Here is a 13,423-nt window from a genome sequence, read left to right as displayed (position 1 = left end):
GCCTCAGTATGTGGGACTCATGCTCTACCAACCGAGTTAAACCAGCGTCCCACCAGAGCTTTCATGTGTCATGGCATGCTCTCCACACAGTCTTTCACATTGCTGTTGGGGGACATGATACCACTCTTGACGCAAAAATTCAAGCAGCTCAGCTTTATTGAATGGCTTGTGAGGTGGTCACCAAATCCTCAATTAGTATAATGAGGTGTGCCTCCTTTGAATTTTGTCAGACACTACAAAAGGATGCCTTCTATGAATAGAGATGCTGATTTAAGAACTATTTGCAGTGGTCTCTTCATTTTTTCTATAACTTTATATATTTTCTTCTTTCTGAACACTACCTTCAGCTTGTAAAGCATACATGAAATCAAGTGAAAAAGGTGCACTTCTTCATGCCGATTACAAATCATTGATTCTCAGTTTTCTTCATGAGGATTTATTGTTGAGGGGGAAGGTCTGCGGGCGACGATGAAAGTCCCTCTTCCCGCCTGACTTACTGACCAGTTTGACATCTGTGATGACGATGTCACGGCTCACGGCCTTGCACATGTCGTAGACGGTCAATGCCGCAACAGAAACTGCTGTCAAGGCCTCCATCTCGACCCCTGTCCTTCCCGTAGTGCGACACGTTGCTGTGATGGCCGCAGCGTCCTGCAGCTCATCCAGGTGAAAGGTGACGGAGACGTGGTCCAAGGGGAGCAGGTGGCAGAGTGGGATGAAGGCTGAGGTCTGCTTGGAAGCCATGATGCCAGACAACTGTGCCACGGCCAGGGCATCACCCTTGGCCAGCTGGTTGTCCCTCAGCAGCTGGAATGCGATGGGGCCCAGGATGACGGTGGCACTGGCTGTGGCCGCTCGCCGTGTGGGATTTTTCATATCTTTGTTTTTAATATCCAGGTATTTCACCTGCTCTTTTCCTGATTTCTTCTGTGTGTTGCGTGAATGTGTTAGAGATTTATTGCTGTACGCAGCTGAATGAAGTGCGTACAGCAAGTGTCCACAACATGCTCTTATCAATGAATGAGAAACCCAAAATGGCCTCCTACAGAGAGCCATGAGGTCCAAAAAACTCAACAACAAATGTAGCACCCCCTAGTGGCTGCAAGGTGACCTACAGCTCCTTGCTTAGGCCAGAACAGACCAAACCCAAATCCATATTGTTTGATAACACCGCCAAGCAAGGCTGTATCAACAGCGACAGAAACACCTGGAACTGGCACAGCTGCTCCAATAGCAGATAGAGTAGCCCAGTATTTGACTTTGGCTTGGAAAGCCTTTTTCTTTTCTTTGATCATGTCCAGACTGATATTGGGCATGGCAAGCAGAAAGGCTTCCTTCTGGAGTTCAGGAAGTTCTTCCTTCAGGGTCTCCACTAACAGAGGGAAATCATACAGTTTTAGGTCAAAGCTGGACACCAAGAAGACCTGAGGAGACTTGAGACCTTGATCCTGAAGACCTCAAAGTCAAAGTCAAAGTCAACTTTATTGTCAATTTCAAAATATGCCAGACATACAGTGGAATCGAAATTGCGTTTGTCTCCGTCCCGCGGTGCAATACAACCAAAATAAGGTAAAATAAAATGAGGTAAAAATAAGATAAATAATATTTATAATAATAAGACCTGAAGTTATTTGAGGACAGTTTGTTCTCAAAGCAGCAAAACTTCATAATCATTAAAGTAATTTGATCTTAACAGATAATTACTTTAATCCAATAACTGTACTGGTTTGTAGTTTATATATTTTGACATGCTATCAAACATCAAATAGGAGTTCATCACGATTAAACAAGCTGAGTGTGGCTGCATGTTGACAATGAAACACTGCTCTCAATTAGACGTCTTTAAAGAAGGTCATTGTAGTGTAACAGGTTTTTTTCACACAAGTGCTATAGAAATTAATATTGAATAAAAAAAATATGTGTATATCTATATATATATATATATATAGATAGATATACACACTATACAAAAAGTAAGGAAATGTGTGTTTTGTAGATTATTCCTTTGTTGTAACAATGCTTCTTGGCAATAGATCTTTTACTGTTGGAAACTCCTAACATCATAGGAGGCAATCTCAATTTAGACAGATATCGAGATGAGATTATGCAACCAGTGACAATCCCATATCTCTACAGTCTCCATGATGGGGTTTATCGGAGACTACCTCCAGAATTTGGGAGTGGATAGCCAGAGAGAGACTGCCTACCTGCAGTCCTGACCTCATTGAACACTTGTGAGATCAGCTTGGACGTGCTGTTCATGACAGTGACCAACACAACCACATTGGCTGACTTGCAACGAATGCTGGTAGAAGAATGGGATGCTATCCCACAGCAGTGTGTGACCAGGCTGGTGACCAGCATGAGGAGGAGGTGCCAGGCTGTTGTGGCTGTGTATGGTTCCTCCGCACGCTCCTGTTTGTTAAATGAATAAATTGTTACAGAGCCAATATGTCTTGTTTATTCAGACTTGTAACCTCTTCCTCTCTGAGAAAATTGACATGCACCTTGTCTGTATGTGGTTGTACATTTGTGCTGCGTTGCTGTAGCCTCTATTTATATCTTGACCGCTCGGAGGGAAGTCTTGAAATGCCATAAGTTGTCCAGCTGTCTCAGGGGTCGTTTGAACAGCTTGCATTACAGGTTTAGTTGTGGCAAATAATCCTAGAGCATCTAATTCTCTTATTTTCTTCAACAGTTATTGGGCTCAATTTTGTAAGAAATCTGTCAGATCATGAATGTGAGTCTCTTTATGTTTTTTCGTAAACTATGGAAATTAACTTCAACTAAGCGTCACTTAAGCGTCAACTAAGAGCTCCACCAATTAATAAATCCTTTTGAATTAGTTAATGGTGGTGGTGCATCTTGCGTTTGTTAAAACAAAAAAATAATCTACCAAACACAAATGTCCCTACTTTTTGTACAATGTATATTTATGAGAGAGACAGAGAGAGAGAATTAATGTCAAAAAACATCATAAGCAGTGAAGTAAAACATTTTATTGTTTGATTTTCGATACATCACCAACCCTTGATGCAGTTGTTCCTGATTTGTATCAGGGTCCTTTCTTCATTGAAGTCTCTCTGACCTCTTTCCTCATTCTGTATGTTATCATCAATCTTTGATAAACATCATGCACAAAGAAACTCGATTCAAAACGCGATTCAATTCTGCCAAGACAGGAAGGAGGCTGGGTGAAAATGAAAAATAGGAAACTTGATCTTCCCTGCAGGCTGGAGTTGATTTAAGTCAACATTTAACTGTTATCACAGTGCTAAGTACGTCACTGACCAAAAAGACTTTACAATCTGTTAATGAATATAACAACAAACACACAAATGATCTTCAAATATGAAATGTTTGTCCCCAACTCACACCAAATACATCTCACAATGAGCAAAGTGCTGTGTTTATTTATTAATCTGTTTATTTGTCAGGGACATTACATGTAAGCATTGTTAAATCTTATTAAAGTCCAACAGGTGTAATGTATCTAGGACTTGTAGACATGGCTAATTTGCAGTCCTTGTTCCGGGTTAGGCTTTGAAGAAATAACACAGATGATACACCAACGCAGTAAAATAGACATACAAACTGACATTTGCAGCAGATAAAGATGCATAAAAACAAACAGTAAAGCAGACATAGACACACAGATTGAAAATAATGACTAACTGAACACATACTTTATGCTATACTCACCAGATCAAAAGATCACTGTACGAGTTGTTCTGTGAGTTCAGGACCACCCTTATTTTTAAAGCAGCTGACTTTTAAGAAACATGTTGATTTACAGGAAATGTGAAAGCTACGTGCTCTCATGCTTTCTGCAGGTTAATAAGAGCATGCCACACCCTGAGACCACACCCTGAGAAGTAAACAAGCACTAAGATTGTGGTGAAACTTCCTCGTCTCTGAGATGTTGCATGAAGCAGCAGTTTGTATGTCTGACGATTTCAGCAGCTGTTAATTGACTTTAAAAGTTTTTTGTGTCTACAAAAAATATTACTTTACTTATTTAATTAATTTATACATTTATTTGTCAGGGACACTATGTTTAGGCATTGTTACATCTTGTTATACCTCAGTGCAACCAATGCAATGTATATGGGACTTTATGGTTAATTTGCAGTCCTTGTCCCTGTTTAGGCTTTTAGGAAATAACACAGATGATACAACAACGCTGTCCAACAGACATAAGCAGCGGCATAGATGCATAAAAACAGTAAAGAAAACATAGACAGGCATGTTGATGATAATGACCAGGATATAATAATAATAATAACAATAATAATATAAGGGTTATCTCAACCGGCTCACCTTTACAGGTACTCTCCCCTGCACTATCTGTGAGCCGGTGGAATCGCTCTCTCCATTTTCCCTCCCTCACGTTACCCCCCTCCAAACTGGACATGAGTTAAGTGGCTTCTGCAGGTTTCAAATTGGACACCCCCCTTCCTCGATGTTTCGTCTGTGCTGTTTGAGATTTGTTGCTGTATGCAGATGTATTAGGCAACAAACTGTTTCTTCATCCTGCATACCCGTACTGCCAGCATCATCATTTTTGTTTCAATTATCATTTTAACGAGGCTGACCAGTTCTATTATACAAGAAAAAACAATGAAGAACCTAACAGATGGAGGTTTACAATGTTGAAGCTAATAGACTCAGGTTTGTGTAAATAAACAGCAAAGGTATGTTATTTTCCATCTGTCTCAATTTAGGGAAAGTCAGTGTTGGTTTTACTTCATTTTACAACATTTGTTCTGATTTGGAGCTATACAAATAAAGATTGATTGATTTTTTCAGAGGAGATGAGGGATCTGGCTCATGTTGTCTCAGTGGTGTTACCTCATCATGAAGCAGGTGTTCTCAAGAACTCCTGGCACTTGATTTCCTGATTTCTTTGTGTGTTGAGTGACTGTGTTGTTTGATATTCATTTCTGTATGCAGCTGAATGAAGGAACAAACTGTTTTATACTGCATACCCGTACTACCAGTATATTTTCACCCTGTGTATGTTTCAAGTGTTAACTGTTGAAACATTTTGACAACACCAGCTGGTTCTATTAGAAACAAATAATTCAGGGTCACTGGTAGCATAGTGGTTAGTGTGCCAGCTTCCTTATGGAGGTTGTAGTTCTTTAAGTGGGCGGTCCGGGATCAATTCTGACATAAAGCTCCTTTTCCACATGTCATTCCACCCCCCACAACATGGGGGAAGAGAGACTTCTGCAATGAAGGGAACAGCTTTGTTAAAGTGCACCATCTATTGGACATCTTCTCTCAAAGTTTCAAATGATAGGCGTCTATCTCCTGAAATAAATAAATAAATTACAAATAAGTAAGAAGCATTGTGCTGCAGCTAGACTTACTCAGTCTGCATTTCTCTTTTTCTAGCTGGTTATTTCTGACTTCTACATTTTCACTGTAGTCAGTTCTTCATATTAATGTGTTCATTTACAAATTAATTTAATTTGTTTCATGGTTTTTCTCTTTTTAACATCTTATTTTCAATTAATAACTCAAAATGTACACATTGTTTTGACAGCACAAATAAGTACTGAATGCTATTTCCTTAACAATATCACTCTGTGGTGTTCAAGTGCAGACCCTGGTAAATACTTTCTCTGCATCGTCAGCAATCATGTCGAGGATTATGTTAAGACTGCTGTAGGTAAAGGCAAAAGAGAGGCCCATTGATACTGGGATTCCAAGTATTGGAATGAATCTGAACCCTTCCTCTGCTGCCAGTAATAAAGCTAAACTGCCAAATTGAACCAACAACCTCAATAAAAGTTCAGGAGTTAATTCTGTTGCTATCAGAGGTGACATGATGACTTCCTTCAATTCCTCATAAGGAACACCTGAGTAGTTTGCCATTCTCTTCAGTGATGGGATGTCAAGACCAAACCCCAAAACATATGTTGTGACGACACCGACCAGCAAGGCTGTATCAACAGCAACAGAAACCCCCGGAACTGGCACAGCTCCTACAGCTGCAGATAGAGTAGCCCAGTATTTGACCTTTGCTTTGAAAGTCTTTTTCTTTTCTTTGATCATGTCCAGACTGATATTGGGCATGGCAAGCAGAAAGGCTTCCTTCTGGAGTTCAGGAAGTTCTTCCTTCAGGGTCTCCACTAACAGAGGGAAATCATACAGTGTCAGGTCAACGCTGGACACCAAGAAGACCTGAGGAGACTGGAGACGTAGATCCTGAAGACCTGTGTCAGGAAAAATAAGTTATTAAGGGACAGTTCATTCTTAGATCAGCAAATTAGATTTATTGCCAAGAAGAATTGTTACAACAAAGAAATAATCTACCAAACAAATGTACCTTACTTTTTGTGGGATGTTTATATATATACAGTAAATATAGATAGAGATAAAATAATACTCAAAGTTAATGACAGCATTAATGTCAAAAGAACATTCTAAGCACTGAGGTAAATCAGTTTATTATTTAATTATTTCTTAAAGGATATATCACCTACCCTGGATGCAGTTTTTCCTGATTTGTATCAGGGTCCATTCTTCATTGAACTCTGTCTGACTTATTTTCTCATTATGTACGTTATCATCAATCTTTGAGCGAACAAAGTAGAACTTCTTCTCCATCTTTTGAATCTCCTTAGCCAGCTTCACATCATTTTCTTTGAAGCGATCAGCTGAGATGATGATGAAGAAGTCAAACTTTTTAAATTCATCCGTCTTCAGGTAATTAGCAGCAGGATAACCAGCGTTGCCGATACCAGGAAGATCCCAGAATATCAAATTGGGATAGTTTGGATGGGGGTACGGTTTGACCTCCATGGTGGTTTCTACACAACCAGTAGGAGCAGCTTTCTCATCCTTGTTGTCTATGCCTCTAATGGCATTAACAAAGGTGGATTTACCAACACCACACTCTCCTGTGACAGCAATATTTAGAGGAACATTTTGGTCCTTGTCCAAACACTCCTGGATCTTTACACCAGCTAAGTTTTGATCATTTTTCTCCAGAGCTTCTTTAATTTCTGTTTCTATTTGTTGACGACCAGATTGATTCCCCATGGTGCTTCTTGAAAACTGGAATAAAAGAGATGTTATAAAGTCACTATAATCCTCTGACAAATAAAAGTGAATGTAAGACTACAATGATAGACATCACACACAAAAAAGTATGATAGAAGAAAACACTTTTATTTGCATAAAGGAAGGGTTCTGAGGGAAAAAGACAAACAGGAAACTTGATCTTTCCTGCGGGCTGGAGGTGATTTACAACTTTGACTGTACGCCACTGACCAAAAGACTTTATAACCTGTTAATTAATATAACATCAAACATACAAATGATCTTCAAATATGTAATGTTTGTCCACTGCCTTTTAACATGAACATTATGATGATGAAGACTTACATGAATTCATCCCTTTTAGCAAAGCTGAGTTCACTTTTATTGAAATATTCATGAATCCCCTTTATTTCTTTGTTCTTTGCACTACGATCAATTAATTAATTCAGTATTCATCTTTTTTCATACAGCTCTTGTATATATGTTATACTGTTTGCTGCATATAGTTCTGTTTACATCTGTTAGTATGTCCCCCCCCCCTCATCGCACAGCCTCTGTCTTAGTTCTCCTTTGTCCCCAAATGAACTATCCAACATCACCGCTAGTATATGAAGTGCTCAACCGGTACCCTCGACCCCATCCCATCCAGTCTTGTCAAAACTGTCTCTGAGCCATCCTGCCACTCATAACCACAATCATCAACTCCTCCCTCTGCTCTGGTTCAGTCTACCAAACACTCAAACTGGCAGCCGAAACCCCAATCCTCAAGAAACCTGGACTCAATTCTGACAGCATATGCAATTTCCGACCCATCTCCAACCTCCCCTTTCTGTCAAAAATACTAGTGTTGTCGCCTCTCAAATAAAATCCCACCTCTGTTCCAATAACCTATTTGAACCATTCCAGTCTGGCTTCAAAGACACCAACAACCTCTTCCTCTCATTAGACTCTGGCCACCTCAACATCCTCATCCTTCTCTACCTCACTGCTTCACAATAGACAAGTCCACTCTCTCCCCCTCCCCTCATATCTGCAATCTTAGAGTCATTGTTGACAGCCACCTCTTCTTTGATCACCACGTCACCCAACTCACAAGAACCGCCTTGTTCACCTTAAAAATATAGCCTGTTTCCGTCCAATACTCTTATTCTCTGCTGCTGAAACCCTAATTCATGTATGTATTACATCTGGACTCGCTTAATGCAATAGTATCCTGTACGGCACATCATCCAAAGTCCTCAATAAAATCCAATACATCCAGAATTCTGCTGCGAACCCGATCACCTGCACCCTATCACCCCTGTCCTGCAAGATCTCCACTCACTGTCCTGCTTTAATTTAATCTTTATTTGCAGTCGTGTACTCTGTACATTCTGGTGAAGTCTTACTAGGAAGGCGAACTTCTCACACTTACTAAACAGAACAGGCTCCATCTGCATACACCACGATCAGGCTCAGTCAGCAACCAGGAGGGACACATGTTACTAACTTACAACAGTGTCGCTAAGCAACCACAATGATATTCTGTGAGAATATTAAACTCCTCACACATAAAGCCTTTAACAACAAGGCCCCTTTCTACCTCATTGCTCTCCTACTTGTCACACTTAATGCAGCCTTCATTCTCCCAACACCAACCTTGTATCTTCCCCACATAGAGCCAAGCACCAAACCTGGGGGGACAGGGCTTTCTCCATAGCTGCCCCCTCCCTCTGGAACTCACTCCCGCACATATTCAACACTGCACTGACCCTTCTACATTTAAATCATTACTCAAGACTCACCTCTTCAAAAGAGTTGTTTTGGTCTTACTGTTTTTTCTTGATCTATCTTTTTTAACCAATGTAGTGTCTTTGAGTTCCTGAACAGCACTTAATAAATAAAATGTTTCATTATTATTATAACAATGTAAAATAAACATAAAAACTGACATTTGCAGCACACATTGAAGCAAACAACAAAAAAAACAGTAAGAAAGAAAATGGATAATGACTAATAATATATAACCAACAGAGAAAATAAAACTGAAATAAAATCACAATATGAAAGCACCCACAAACACAAGGAACATAAGATGACCTGACCTTTAAGAGTAAAGGTCAGTAGCGACTTAAAAATGCCAAACAACTGAACACATCTTTTATGCTATACTCACCAGATCAAAAGATCACTAGTTGCTCACCTTTAAGAAAAGCAGACACAAAGTAGCATAGAAACAGGAGAAAAGTTTAGCAGAGTTTATTGAGGCAGCAACCAATGAAAAGTGCTTCTGTGATTTCAAGACCACCCATTGATTATTTTTAAATCACCTGACTTTTAAGAAAAATAATGATTTACAGGAACAGTGAAAGCTGCGTGCTTTCACGCCCTCTCCTGGTTAATAAGAGCATGAATCTTTATTGTGGCTGCTGGTAGAAATCCTCCTTTTCTACTCTTTTGTTTTCAAAGCTTTGCCTCTTCAAAAACTAGTGATGTTGGGAGCCCTTATTGTGTGATATCTTCAGCTTTCAACAGAAGCTTCCGGATGGTTCCGCATGGTGGTTTTGATTAGTGCATGGTTGTATTTGTGGAATTTGAGATTTTTACAGATTTACAAATGTAATTTTCCATGGTAAATATTGAGAGAAAATCTTTTTCATGTGTTATGTTACTTTGATTTCGTACTTCTTAGATTCTCTCCTCAGGTTTATTGAGAGGACAGGAAATCACTCCATGGGAAAGGGAACAAGCACATAAGATTGTGGTGAGACGTCCTCGTGTCTGAGGTGTTGCATGCAGAAGTTTCTGTGACTGATGATTGCATCAGTGTCTACAAAAGTTATAATACGTGCTCATTAAGGTGAAATATTTAATGACACTCACCGCACAAAAAAAGGAAAAGAAACTCACTGCACCGACACTTGACAGTGGGCTATTTTTCAAAGTGTAGGGCTGTGGTCTGGGTATATTAAGCTGTGTTTCTCACCTAGATGGGCCATCCAGGTAAAAACTACCAAGGTCCCTTTGAGACCAAGGTACATTTTAACAGTCTGTTTTAAGTGACAGGCAGAAACCAGAAAAAAAATAAAATCTTTTTTTTATGAATGGCAAAAAACTTGAAGTCAGCTTGTTTTTCTGTTTCTTCAATAATTTTGGGGAAAAAAGAAAAATTCCAGCTGAAATTTCCTTTTCCTTTACCGTCAACACAAAATTACCAATCAATATTTAATTTAATTGAAGATGGGCCTTCAGTGCCCCTTTGTTCTGATTGCCTTTATTAGATAGGACAGCTAAAGAGAGACAAGAAATGCGCTACCGCAGGTCGTTCATCCCATCTGCAGTCAGACTGTTTAATCTGACTATTTAACAGCATCACCACTTCATGACTCATATCAATAATGCTACACACTGTGTGTGTTTTTAATAACAATAACTCTTTCCACAAGTGGAAGTGTAGATACCTTGTATTTTTTTTATTTAACTGATGTAAATATGTTTGATTTTTAACTTCTATTTTTATTTTTAATAATTATATTCCTGTTTCCTGTTTTCTTGAGCTGCTGTAACGCAAAAATTTCCCCCATGGGGGATCAATAAAGTTTATCTTTATCTTTATCTTTAAATGTTGGGAGGAGAGAGTGGGGGATGACATGCAGCAAAGGGCTAAATTCAGATTCGAACCCACGGCACAGCCGCTGCGACGGTGCTCATCATAACCACTAGGTTATCTGCAAAGTTTTTGGATTAGAAAAAGGCTAAACGAGAAGCTCCCACAATTTATCTGAGACAAAAATCGACTAATTGATTAAACACAATGTTTTTCTGCAGTGTTTCTCCTTCAGTGCAGCAGCAGCTGTGGTGATTTTACACCAATAACTTTTATGTATTAATCATCGCTTTTCATTATTTTAATCTGTCAAAAGCAGACAGCTGGTATCCTTCCTTTAATCTCCTATAATGTCAATACATTTTGCATCATAGAAAGTTAGGTCTGTGAGCATAACTTTATCTGTCTGTCTGTTTATATTCCACATGAAATACTTTTATGTAAACATGTCACAGTTTAAAGGAAGAGTAAAACCTTTATTTTGAAGTGATAAAACAATTTCAGCACACTTTGCCAATCAGAAGCAAAGGGGCACTGAAAGCCAACCCCCACAATGAAAGTGTTCATTTTGTTTTTATGAGAAAAAAAGGAAAAGATTTGAGCTAATATTTTCTTTATTTTTTTCGCCAACAAAAAAGAACGGAAACACAAAACAAAAACATAACCTTAACGTTTTTAAGATTTTGTTGTCTTTTACGTCCTTACAGAAATTAATAACTCACGATCTGAAAAAGGAAAGAAGAAAATCCGTCATCTGTAGCAGTTGAAAGCCAGTAAAAACTTTGACCAATGTCTGCCACGAGGTACCAATCTGATGAACCAATCAGATGCCTCCCTGTCTCCCTGCTCGTTCTCTACACCTTGAATGCACTAGCTCACACTCAAAGTGTTTTACTGTAGTTTATACTGTGAGTTTACTTACCGCTGAATGAGACGACGTAGTTTCTACACAATGCAAGCGATGAGCTGAGGGCCGCGTTTGGAGCAACAGCGCTGGTGCATGTGAGGGGGCGTAGCTTTTGAGGGAGCACAGAGGGAAGGGGGGGGGTGGGTGTAGACGGAGCACTGAGGGAAGGCTACTTTCAAAATCATACTAGTTTTCAGGAAAATTACCAACACTGCCTTTAATTGTCGTTTTTGCCATGAATTGAAAAAATAAAAAACGACCTGTATCACACACTGTCAAAACAGTCTTAAATGTACCTTGGTCAAATCGGTACCAATTACTGTGCGCCCGCTTCTGCAATCGGTGGGCACGGTTTCACAAACTGTGTGCACAGATTTGCACTAAAAATCAAATCTATTTTTAATATAATTTAATTTTATCTGGCCATCAGAAATGTGTCAAATGTTTGTATAATGAAGAATCTGAAAGTGTTATTAGGTCATTATGAACTGCTGGTTCATAAGTTTAAATAAAATTATCAAAATGGAACTGTTTTTTTCTGTCTTTGTGTGCAGACAGTTACATGGAACAGAGGGTATTATGGATCGATAACTAAATATGTATTATTGAATCTTTTATTACTACAAGGCTACAGAAAATTTACTGAAGACGATTAGGGCCACTGAAATCTTCTGTGAGAAATAACCTTTTTAAATTTAAACATAAAATATGTGTAGTGGTTCTTAACAAGTCAAAAAAAAGAGCTTGTTTTAATGATTTTATTTATATTTTATTGATTATAAGATTCAAGAACATCAGTTATATGAAACATTTTGATCTCAACACTCATGTTTCCTGATTTGAACAGATTACTGATATGTGCAGCTGGATTATAAATCAGTTTAGTATACAGCACTTAAAAACAGCAGAGCTGTACATAAATAATTGTTAAGCTCCATGCATTATAAACCTTTATACAAAAATAACATTATCACTATGAAGACGATCAATAGGCATGTTTTTAATGTGATTTAATGCTAAAAGTTATTCAGTAATACAGACATTTAAAAAAAAAATTCTAAATGGGATTGGATGTAAGAAAAAAATCAAAGACTTGACTGATATTGGGCAATGCAAGCAAAAAGACTTCCTTCTGTAGTTCAGGAAGTTCTTGGTTCAGGGTCTCCACTAACAGAGGGAAATCATACAGTGTCAGGTCAAAGCTGGACACCAAGAAGACCGGAGGAGGCTGGAGACCTAGATCCTGAAGACCTGTCAGGAAAAAAAGTTATTTGGAGACAGTTCTTTCTCAAAGCAGAATAACTTCTTATTCACTGAAGTAGTTTGATCTCAACAGAGAATTACTTTAATCAAATAACTTTACAGATTTGTAGTTCCAAGGGGTTTTATTTCTTTTGACATAACAAAACACTTTAAATAGTGTAGCATTGCTTTTTCAAGTTTCCCTTTTTTGCCACATATACAGAGATAAAAGAAACAGAGAGTATAATATTCTTAATTAGCGACAGCATGTCAGAAAATATCATGAGCACTAAAGTAAACCATTTTATTCTTCAAAGTCTTTTATAGGCTATATCATCTGCCCTGGCTGCAGTAGTCCTTGATTTGTTCAAGGATCTTTTCTTTATCAAACCCTTTTCTGACTTATTTCCTCGTCATGTATGTTATAGTCAATCTTTGAGCACACAAAGTAGAACTTCATGCATTCATGCATAGCTTCATGTTATTATGAAGCGTGCTCAGTTTACAAACAGATGGACACGTGGCCGAGTCAGAGAACAACACAGAGAACATGACAGCTACTTTACTGACCTGTTGTTTTATTTTGAGTCATTTTAATCAGATACAGTAAACATATGTTTGCAGTGTTCTCTTAA

At 38.5% G+C, this 13,423-nt stretch overlaps 2 protein-coding genes across 2 annotated transcripts; both read right to left on the bottom strand.

Annotated features, from left to right (window-relative positions):
• Window positions 1-138: 138 nt before the first annotated feature.
• On the bottom strand, window positions 139-2,262 carry LOC136183299 (cyclic pyranopterin monophosphate synthase-like). The gene is made up of 3 exons (XM_065966638.1): window positions 2,208-2,262; window positions 1,208-1,372; window positions 139-971 (listed from the first exon to the last, which is right to left on the bottom strand). Exons 1-3 carry the CDS (start codon window positions 2,260-2,262, stop codon window positions 427-429), a joined length of 765 nt encoding a protein of 254 aa, XP_065822710.1. The 3' UTR covers window positions 139-426.
• Window positions 2,263-2,979: 717 nt separating this feature from the next.
• On the bottom strand, window positions 2,980-9,247 carry LOC136177020 (interferon-inducible GTPase 5-like). The gene is made up of 3 exons (XM_065947755.1): window positions 9,209-9,247; window positions 6,495-7,068; window positions 2,980-6,224 (listed from the first exon to the last, which is right to left on the bottom strand). Exons 2-3 carry the CDS (start codon window positions 7,051-7,053, stop codon window positions 5,602-5,604), a joined length of 1,182 nt encoding a protein of 393 aa, XP_065803827.1. The 5' UTR covers window positions 7,054-7,068; window positions 9,209-9,247; the 3' UTR covers window positions 2,980-5,601.
• Window positions 9,248-13,423: the final 4,176 nt, after the last annotated feature.

This window comes from Labrus bergylta, chromosome 18 (genome assembly GCF_963930695.1).
Source record: "Labrus bergylta chromosome 18, fLabBer1.1, whole genome shotgun sequence".
NCBI classification, from domain to species: domain Eukaryota; kingdom Metazoa; phylum Chordata; class Actinopteri; order Labriformes; family Labridae; genus Labrus; species Labrus bergylta.
This window is presented reverse-complemented; position numbering and strand designations above follow the sequence as displayed.